Here is an 11,147-nt window from a genome sequence, read left to right on the forward strand (position 1 = left end):
TAAATAGACCACCTACTAGAGCTAGGGAAAAAAAAAACCCACAGAGAGTGCCTGCATTCGTGTTGTGGGAGATATGTTTGCCTGTTATGTGGAGATGGAGTCTACCTGGGATTTGCAGATGTTCATTAGTTTCAAAAGTTGAGGCCACGATGCTCCTCAAAGCTTAACAAGAGAGGCCCTTTCCCGGTGAAAATACTGAAATTTAGTCAAAAGGAGGAGGAGCAGGAGGAATTCACTGATTGAATGAACACAAAGATGCCTTCTTCTGCAGAGTTTTACACAGACTATTATTTAACTGCCTTCTTATGCAATATAAGAAAAAACAAACAAGAAGTACAAGCTTTGTTCACCACCAGAGGTAGGAAAGTGTAAAAATTGTTCCGGCTATGCTGAATCTTACAATGATAATGAAATAATCTACACAAGGGAAGTCAGTGTCATGCATTTATGAAGTTATCAGCTGGAGGAGATGACAATTTGTACAGGAAGACAAAGAAGATAAGGACTGAGCTAATGGGGAGACTACAAAGGGCAGTGTTGAACTACTGGCTTGGCGGCAGGTTATTGGTGAAATTCCTATTGTTCAGCTCCATATTACTTGACATTTTTATTAATGATCTCAGTAGAAAACATAAGAGGGTGCTATTAAATTCAGGACATTGTAGTGCTGGCAGATAAAACTGATATGGAAAATAAATGGAATATCTTACAGGAAGAACTCACGGTTCTAAGGTCTGGAGTAGTAGAAAGGAGATAAGCATCAATAACACAAAGTTTAAGGTTACGCATGATAATAGGAAATTCTCCTGTGAACTTTGAGCTTAGCAGTTGGAAGTAACAGAGGAGGAGAAAGAACTGGGTGTATAGCTGGCCATGGGATGATTGTAAACTGCCAGCATATCGCAGCCGTGGCCGGGGAAAGCATTATATCTTACTGTGAATCAGGCAATGAGTTTTGTAACCAGTAGAGAGGGGGAGAACTGATGCCGTGTACGTGATTCTGGTGAAGCCTCACCTAGATTATTAAGTATAATTTGGAGATTTGTGTTCAGGCAAGATAAATGCAGATTGGAATGGGAGCAAAGATGATCTAATAGCGCGCTGAGGGGAAATAGAGAACGCATTTTACAAAAGCAAATGAAGTATCTTGGCTTGTTTATCCTAACAAAATGAAGGCTGAGAGAAGATAAGATTGTTCTCTATAAATACATCAGGAAGATAAGCACTGGGGATGGAGAGGAGCTATTTAAGCTAAAGGCCAATTTTGGCAGCAGAACAAATGGATCTAATCACTGTGAATAAATTTAAGCTGGAAATTAAAAGGGGATTTCTAAGAACCAGTCAACGAAGTTCTGGAAGGGAAAGAAAAAAACTAAGTTTTAAAATGGGGCTTGATTCATTTATGAAAAGGATTTGTGGGACATGATTGCTTGCAATAACAAAGTTGGGCATGTAGGATAGATGACATTCCAGTCGTGGTTTTTCTTTGTCTTAACCCTTTCTCTAACTTTCTTCTGGAAGATGTAGAGTCTGTATCAAAAACTCAGCAGCATTTATTTTCAGCAGCTGAAAACCTAGACATCTTTAAGATATGTGAGCCCCAACCATTCAACTTAGTTTGGTGGAAAACCTAATTTTCTGTCACAACTCTTTTCCATTAAAATAAGAACTTCTTGAACTATCATTTGATATCTGAAACTTTCTTGGGCAAACTAACAAACAAGTTAATTTACTTCAACCCAAGAAATTCCATGAAGCAAGAAGGTCTCCTTTCTTGGCAACCTGTGTTTCTTGTTTGGATACTCAGCTTTCTAATAAAATACAGATTCTAGCTAAACTTCTTCCACTGGTTCAGTTAGCTCTGTGTTCCTTCACTCATACATATATATACACACACACACATATATTTTCTGGTAATTAGTAAGGAGTAAGGTTACACTGCAACTTTTCACTTAACTGAAAAATCAATATCCAATCACTTTTTTTCATTAAACCTGTAGGAACTTAATACCTTGAAAGCCCTGTCTCTGTGTCAGATTTCATTAATATTCACAAACTGATTTAAAAGTTATCCAGAGGAGACAGATAAGCAGACCGGATCATCGCACGGCTGCATTTCTTTTGGGAACAGGGCTAAGACGACATACTCATCGGAGGTGACATACTTAGAAATCCTTGAAAAAGTAGCAGTAAATTGTCATTATCCAGGATGGGAATTCAGTGGAAAGTTACGACAAAAAGTAGGACCACATGATGCGTATGTAAGGCCATTAAGCATAACATTATCTTCATTTAATAGAAGGTGGTTAAGTCAGTCTAAATACCAGTATAAACCTATATAGTTTATTTAATGTGACAATTTGAGGTGCTATTTTTACATCTTCTTTTGATGTGATGAAGTTCACAGTTCATTGTAATATGTACGGTTAGAGACTCAGATTCAGGCTGAAACATCAGAAAGGTTAGTAATCTTTTTTGCTGCTAAGCAGAGTAAAATGAAGAGAGTGCACCTACATTTGTGGGTTCCTCTACCTGATACCATAGATTCTATCAGACTTTTGCGGGGGGACCGGCCAGAATTACGCCCATTACTTGACAGTCTCTCCATTCCTGGAGTGGAAGGTCATTCACATCTAAAAGTACACATTGACACTGCACGCATTGTTCCTTACAGCCCTTGCTGCTTCTCTTCGTTCCTCAGTGTTCCTCAGTCCTCAGTTCCTCGTATTTGTTTTCTACCATCTGACAAAAAGGGACATCCTTTGGTAGAATAGTAGAGCTAGATAGTGCAGCTTTTGTCTGAATTTTGCTTCTTTCTGTTTTTGTTTGACACAGTCACCTTTTTAATACCTTTTCTTTTTCTCTGTTTTTCTCCTTTACACAGTACTAATAAGCTGATTTGTGTGCTGATGTCTGTTCTGTATAGGCTATTCATATGTCCATACCGGTCAACCAAGAGAGCAACATTTATAATAATTATACAGAGATCTTTGTTTTAAGACCTTAGAATTGATTTTGGCTGTGCTCCGTATGATTATTGATTGATGCTCATGCTGTCTTTCATATATTATTTTGCCTCCTCCCCTTTTCTTTCTTTTACTTTGCAGGCAGCGAATGCTACCTGATTTTAAAGGACTAACAGCTATGTCTTCTAAGTCCTACTTGTGTCTTTATCACATTCTCACAACAGAGCTTCTCTGTGGCCTGATTTCTTGACTGATAAAACAAACACCTGCCTTAGATGTTAGGAAGAAGCAAGGGAGTATCTTATTCCTTTGCAGTCTGTATCAAAAAGTCAGTGTCTCTCTTTTTAACATCTTACACTGTATGAGAAGAGCCATCACAGGCCAGACCAGTGTTTCTATGGTCTTGCATCTGAAGGAGTCCAGTGATGGATTACAAAAAGCAGGACAGTGCCCAACTTCTGACACTTGGTGCTTTAGAGATTTCCCGAGCGAGTGGTTGCATCTAGACCATGTGTTTACTGTCTGCTGATGGACTGCCCTCACAAATTATTTAATGTATAGGAGAGGTTGTACTGGGGTTGTGTCATACTGGGGCTTCTAGAATAGATGTTTCTTAAGCTACGAAGTCACTGTTTTAATAGTACTAATGTGTATGAGCTCTGCTTGTCTCTTGAAGCTTCCTCTCTGGCAGACAGTCCTCTTCCCAAGTTCTAATCTAAAATAATATTCTTCATCTCTCTGCCAAATGCAGTCCTTTCTAAATAGAAACATTTAGCATATTTCCCTTGATTTTCCCTTATGACATTGTAGACTCGCAACTTATTGTCCTTTGCAAGTGCTGTCTGTGTCAATCGAATGGGCAATACTAAGCAACCATCAGCTATCTGGGTACAACACTTGTTTGCTTTGTATCCATCATACTATTTCAGATACCAAGAAATGTTTCAGGTTGAAACATTTAAGTTTTAAATGTTTAATGTGTCATTGAAATGAACCTGATGGATGTAGGTTTCCAGATGTGCGTTGCTTACAGCAGGAAGACAGTTAATTTTTCAAATGCATCCATATGTTTTTGTTTCTAGGTTTTATAAGGCTTTTGCAATGGAAGCAGGTTTTGGGGAGTTCCATTTGTACCTGACACCCATGTATATCGAATCTGCATCTCACAGGGAAAAAGCAGACCACCTCCCACCAATATTCATTACATCTCTCCTGGAAGATGATAGCTGTGTTGACAGGTAGACTGAACTTTTTTTGTGTTTCACAGGGTATAATCTCTTTAGATTGGATGGGATCAAGCCTTTAGTCTGCTTAGGCTCACATATGAGCCACAAAAACTTCAGTGTTTAAAATACATAAAATTATTCAGGCAGAAAACGTAAAATGCTGTATGATTCGTTTCCTTTTTGTATAGAGTCTCAGATTGAATAATGCTAATTTAAAGCTGTTGAGCAGTGAAAGCGAGGAAAAGCTGAATTTGTGTGGAACGCTGGGAATTTTGGGACTAAAGTGCATTTTCTTTGAAAGCGAGGGATGCCTAATGGGGCTGGCCTGAAAGTGATTGCCCCAAACCCCATAGGTAGCAAAATGGGACCTCAAAAACTGTCGTCAATAAAGTCCTTATTCCGAGCACGAAGAAAACTTGTTCTCTTAAAGTTATACTGCACTTCATGAAGTGGCATCTTTGATCTTTGTTTATCAACTCAGTGACTACTAGACCCAATCTCTGCATGAGGAGAAGGCTATTTATTATCTTCCCTTTTTCCCTGGGGAAAGTGACTGGAGCAAGTAGATTTTACATTTGCTTTGATTTCCTCTTTAAAGAGTCGGTAAATATGTGTGTGTATAGACATACATAAATACACCAGTTTGTGTGTGTGTGTTTGTGTGTCTTTTAGATCAAGGTTTATGAGGAAGAGAGGAAATAACCTGTGAATTCTCTTACTAGACTTAGGGAGGGCATCCTGCCAGTCGTTCCCTATGGCTAACAGGGCAGCAGGGCTCCCTTCCGACCTGTACGTATACCACCCGCAGTCCCATGCTGTTGTTTGCATCCTATTCACTCGCATACGCTCTAGCCTGCTGTGAAAATTGGGCTGTTCCAAACAAGTTTAGCAATTGCAAGCAACCTGGAATAAAACTTCAGCTGCTAATTGAATTGGGGCAGCGATGGACATCAGAGCCCAGAAGACAGTACAGCAGCACAAAAAACCACTTTAGGAACTAATACTTGAAACAAGGCACGATTAAACTGAAGAAGCAGATTTTTCACTGGTTTAGACCAAGCTCATCTAGGAGGAGCTAATGAGTCATTGTAAAGTCAACCACAAAACATCACAGGAATATATTCTTTTTCTTACAAAACTACTTCTGAAACCTAAAGCAACGTCCTAATATCACTAAATTAGGGCTTAGAGTGACCAATTCCGTTATGTGTTCTAAATGTAAAGGGGGAAAGAAACGAAAAGTATTTCTGAATTTATCACTATTTTCCTTTCATCCTCAGTTTGGCTTCTTTCTGTGTCATACTCTATATTTATAGATAATTTTGCTTTTATTGCAGATACATTCCATCTAGCTTACCATTAAGCATTCAAGAAATTGACAGTCATATCGGAAAGTTTAGTTTCCATACAAGAGATGGTGTTATGCAGGTGAATGATTTAATTTGCAGAATAAGCAAAAAAATGTGTATTATGTTATTATTTATTTACTAGAGTGTGTAAGGTCCTCAGGCATGTGTTTACTACACACTATAAACTTCTCTACTGTTTGTCTTTCTCTGAGTGACAATATGATTTTGTCTACTGTTTTATAATTAGCTTCATAAAATTGCACTAAAAATTTGATTGTTAATGTGGCAATCCAGGAATCCTTGCTGGGATGAAACTCTTTAAGTTAGCTGAGTTTTGTCTGAGAAACTTTGTTAAATAAAGCAGGATGCCTGCGCATGGCTGTATGCACACATAGTAACAACATTTGGTGTAGAGAGTTCTGTAATGAAGGAAAACGACCTTAGTCTTCAATGCTCTTTTGCATACTTAGTCCTTTCCTCTTTGTATGAGTGTATAAAAAACAGTATCACAGACTGCCAGGCCGTGGAGGTTTCTTCTTTAAAGCTCTCCACAAAGTCTTCTTCTTGCCATCAACTCAGTCATGACCTGTGCTCTGCAGCAGGGTGGCATGTAATTAACAATTTGCCAAGGAGAAACAAATATGTTTTATGTGGTATCTACTCCTTTCCCAGCCTGTTTGCTCTTGGCTGCACTGTCTGGCACTGTCCTGCTCTACAGAGTAGAGCTGAGAATACAACTCACTAAATATAAATGAGTGAAATGTTTCCTTGATGTCTACATTTAGTCATGTTTCAATGATAACAACGTATACAAATATAATAGAATGCTCTCCCTTACCTCTCCTTTAATTAAATTAAGCTGCTCGAGTACTGCCAAGACAGAGAGTGATGTCTGTAAAGTAACTTGTCTTTTAAATGGCAGAGGAAATGCCTAACATGTTGTTTTCCCTCTCCTTAGCTCTTGTGTCCATCTGGAATAGGGAACATGCAACTTATCCTGGTCTGTCCAGTCATTCAGAAAAACGGTCTTTTGGTGGCTGTTCAGCAAGCCTCCTTTTGTTGCTTGGTCCAGACTCCCCAGACCCTGGACATAAAGCTTAGCAGCATCTTCTTCCTCACATTGCACTAGCAATAATGGGTTTTGTCAGACTTAGCCCAAAGAGGGTATCTGTTAATTCTGTTTATGGATGGCAGTCCTGCGCAACACTTGGAACAACATCACTGATGACTGCAGGAACTGCAGTGATTGTGTATTAGCATATGACATAAAAATAAATGGTGTCACATCAGTGATTTATTTCAAGTCTATTAGTTGGATAAGTGATGAAGCATAGCTAAAAATATACCTCAAGAGAGAACTGAAAGAAGTTGGAGATGAATTAGATTCAAAAGGCATGGGTGAAATCTTATAGCCTGTGGTATGCAGTAAGGCTAGCAATCACAACCTGACCTTGAAATATGCATTCTTCTGGGATGGCAAAACCATCAGTTCCTGCCGCTTTCACTTGTCCTGTCTTCTGAAAACAGAAGTAGAGTCAACACTATTTGCAATGGGAAACATTCATGTCAGCCTGATGCCATAATGTTGGTTCAAAAGCCACCTGCCAGGGTCACCAAACCATTACTGTTCCTCATCTTATATTTGGCTTTTTTTTTTTTCATCCTGTGTTTAATATATGGTGCTCAGGAGCTGCCCTTGCTTCATACATGCTAAATTGCTGTAGGGCTCTGTGTTGCATTTTCTTAGGCAGCTGTTGTGTCTCTTCCAGAGACAGCTGCGTTGCAGTGATGAGCCAAGTGACCTCGTGTGCAATTTTGAGTTCATAAGCAAATAGAGATTCTTTAGGGCTTGTCCTGCCTTCTCTGTGCTTGTATCGACATCTCTTTCCATGTTCCTTAGGACACCCCATCCATGCCCCCTCAGGCCCCTCTTGCATCCCCAATGCTCCCCACGCTCAGTCCCTTGCCACCAGGCAGTATCCTCAGCTCATTCCTGTGTTTGGGAAGTGCCCGTGTTTTGCTGTCTAGCCGGGCAGGCAGCACTGTGTTTTGCGGCAGGCTGGTAGCCGTGCACGTGCTGACTGCCTGGCTGTCAGGCTGGGAGCCCAGCTGGCCGCTGCCTCCTGGGAGCTGAGCAAGCCAAGCAAAATGGCTAGGGCTCAAACTCTCCTTGCCTTTTCCCTGAGCGGGGGGTTTTCCTCACTAGCAGAATGCTGATTTTGCAAAACTGGAAGGAGCTTTATACCCTTGAGACCTCTGTTCTTACGTCAAATGTATTTAAAATTAGTCAGAGGGTTCAAAAGTTCTTAGAGGTGGGTTGAACCAGCTAAGGGAATGAGGCTAAAATATTTCCTGTGTGACACCAGTTTCTTTCTGAGTTTAAAAATGAAAAAAAATCGTTATCATGACTCCCCGTTGTCTCATTTTGGGTCACTCAGAGCTGCAGTGTGGGGAGGGGAGGGAAAGATGTCTCATGCAGCTGTGACTTGCTAGCTTCCGAGCATGAATTGCCGTTCCTAGAGCAGTATCCTATACACTTTCTTTCCTTACGCTGGAGGTGAATGTAAGGGAGGTCCTAGGGCCAACACTCACCCCAGAGACAGTCAACTGCACCAGAACAAACTTGTTTCACCACTGCGTGGTTTGCATCCTGTCCCAACACGAGCAGGACAGTGATTCTGCACCGTACAGCTGAGATCTATTGGCCCAAACAAACTGATATCCTGACGGCCCACCAGAAAAAAGCTTAGTATCGTGCGGTCAGAGCTGCCTGCTTGCTGCTGAGCAGGAACCCTTCGCACCACTGATCTCATGCAACTTTTGGCAGCACACGGACTATGTCCCAAGGAGCTGCTGCACTCTGCAGCCACTTGGTGGGCACCCAGGCGTTGGCAGCTGGATGGCAACCTCCCAGGGCTGGCCATGGTCTAGTTCGTCCCACAGGCTGGTTTCCATTCCCTCTCACAGGGAAGTCTGAGATTCCCTGTCTTCATTGCTAATCAGATCCTGCAGTACTGAAATCCTCAGTAGAACTGAGTAACTTTGGTTTCTTTCCCAAATCGATCCTCTGCGTTGCCTTACAAAGTGCTAGTGTTGTGTGTCTCTGCTGATAACCAGGCGTAGTCTTACTCTGGAAATAGCTCTTCATCCCCCAGTTGAAAAAGGTTGATCTTCCAAACATTTGGAGGTCTTTTACTGTCTAAATGCTGAATGGTTTCTTTTCCACAGAATGGCAATGACTGTATTTTTCATTTCCAGATGTCTCCTCCCTTCTGTAAACCATTTAATGGCTGCTGCATCCATTCTGGATCAGTTCTTGCTTATTTACAGTCAGTGGATATTAGCTAACTAATCAAACTCACACACGGAGGACAATTAATATAATCAACAGAGGCGGTGATAAGGAGGTCATGCATCTGTTATTCCAGATTAACATGTAAAACTGGAAAAAATCTTGTGTAATCTCCTCACACAGGAAAGGGAGATGGTTGCAGGATGTCACAGGCTGTGTCTGCACTGAGGGACCCAGCAGTGCCGTGGGTGGTATGGTTGCCCACCCGACGCAGGCCAAGGCCCGTGGCATCTCCCTTCAGCCCATGTGAAGGAGAGCTGGTTGCATGATGCCAAGGGAGCTGTGTGCTCTGCAACGCCCGCCACGGTCTGGCTGGTTGATAACCAAGACCCATGGGCTGTGCCATGAAGGGCACAGGCTTAACCAACCCAGTCTCACCGTGCAATAAGCCCTCACGCAGACCAGCCTCTTCAGTACTGGTCTAGGACCTTCAGAATGGCAAACTCCCATGTATTTGTAACTTCAGTGCTCAACTTTTCTATACTGACTTCGTTTATAGGCTGAAATGTTTCTCAAGAATGAAGACACTGCTCACGTCTGCCCATTTACTTCTAAGGCAGTTGTTGACCACTGTTTTTTTAATTCATGTTGTATGTTCCCTGTGCTCAGCCAAGCAGGAAGAATTGTTCCCTGGGCAGTAAGTCCATTTTCTACTACAACAGAGCAAAGGTATTCTTTGCTCTGCAAAGAGCAGATCCGTCTGCAAGCTGGCACTAACCCAAGCCAAGCTAGTACTTAGCTAGGAGAAGGAACTCAACTCTCAAAATGTGGCTTTTTTTCCCAGTTTGGTCTTTCCCTTTCCTGCTATGCGCAAAAGACAGTAGCTCTCCTTGATTTGCAGGGGAATTAGTGTGCTTTTTTAGCTGCCCTGGACTTCAAAGTGCCTGTGCCAATTTTGAAATATGACTTCAAGAACTTGGAAAAGTACCACTTGTTCCTACTTGAAAATTAAGATTATTTTCATATAAATATGCAGAAATCTCTGAGGTTCCTTCATACCAGGAGCCACTGGGACTTAAATAGGCGGTGGGGGGGGATGAGTGTAGTTTTTTGTGTTCGTGGGGAGAGGAAAACTGATTTTCCAGACAAGTGATCTAGATATACAATTATTTGTACATATTTGAAAATGTGAATATCTGGGAATATTCGTATTTTATTTGCAGCTGATTGAATGTCGAGAATGTTGTCTGATTTATAGATCGGGTACTGCCTCTAAGTCTGCTGCCGCTACAGTTTCATTATGCCTGTGCTCACTGAGAAATGTTTTTGTTCTGTGACTTTCAATGATCCCAGTGAATTATTATATCATAAAGCTAGGGTAAATGAAAGCACACAGAATTACAAACCTGCATTGATTTAGTAGGAAGAGCTGCCAGTCTTTATGAGAGCAAGCACAGAATTTATATTCATGATATTTTAGGAAGGAAATGTAAGTCTAACAAGTCGGAGCAGTTCAGCAAGTGGAAGAAATTCAGTGCCTGGGAGTGAAACAGAGGATCAGCTGCTGCAAGCAACCGCACCGGCCACTTCATTTTCTCCTGGGCGTTCTCCAGGTTTACTCTGTACCATTAAAAGGTATTTACTACAGACTGGGCAAGCCCCCTCCACTGGGTAGAGATCAGTCTGGCGCATGTGCAAATCCCGAGCACGACCTGCGTTACATTGCGCTGGGCCTCCGCCGTGAAAAAACGTAGCGATGGGCTCTGGATCGTAAGGGCACGTTCCCAGAGGCCCTGTTACTTAGTGTGACTTGGTGGTCTGAGTGTTACGGTTGTCTCGCCATACCCTGTCGATGGGATTCTGGCTTCACGTCAAACCCCATGGAGATAACCTGTTAATTAAAGGAGGAAATCCAGATACCTCATAGGAGTTTCTAAGCATCAGGGAGTTTACAGTTGAAAACATTGCAAAATTATGACAAATAATAAGTGGACCAGGGTAAGGGCATTAAATATGACTTTGCTCCTCCTGTAGAACAGAGCTTGGTCTTGGCGCTTGTACGTCCACTTACTAGCTCCTTGGCCCGATTTCCCGGCTTTTATATGGGGTACTGTGTACTAACAGGGTACTGGCAAGACACAGTTAAAGCAATTTTTTATATTATTCAGTGCTGATCAGCTGGAAGTCAAGCACTGAAAACTCTGCTAATTGAACAACCTGTGGTTTGAAGGTACAAATAAAAAGGCATTCAGCATGTCCAGCTTAGCCCAGGCAGCCTCACGGTTCCTGTTACTACCTTAATGCCATTATGAGG

The 11,147-nt window shown here is 41.7% G+C and overlaps 1 protein-coding gene across 1 annotated transcript in view; it reads left to right on the plus strand.

Annotated features, from left to right (window-relative positions):
* Nucleotides 1–5,620, plus strand: part of LOC104084371 (transmembrane protein FLJ37396) — a gene marked incomplete at its 3' end in the record, with an annotated part of 29,383 nt that extends 23,763 nt beyond the window's left edge. Inside the window, 2 exon segments of the mRNA XM_009588180.1 lie at nucleotides 4,049–4,204; nucleotides 5,530–5,620. Of these exon segments, the coding sequence (XP_009586475.1) occupies nucleotides 4,049–4,204; nucleotides 5,530–5,620 (247 nt within the window).
* Nucleotides 5,621–11,147: the final 5,527 nt, after the last annotated feature.

The sequence above is a fragment of the Fulmarus glacialis genome, unplaced genomic scaffold (genome assembly GCF_000690835.1).
Source record: "Fulmarus glacialis isolate BGI_N327 unplaced genomic scaffold, ASM69083v1 scaffold3382, whole genome shotgun sequence".
Classification (NCBI taxonomy): Eukaryota; Metazoa; Chordata; class Aves; order Procellariiformes; family Procellariidae; genus Fulmarus; species Fulmarus glacialis.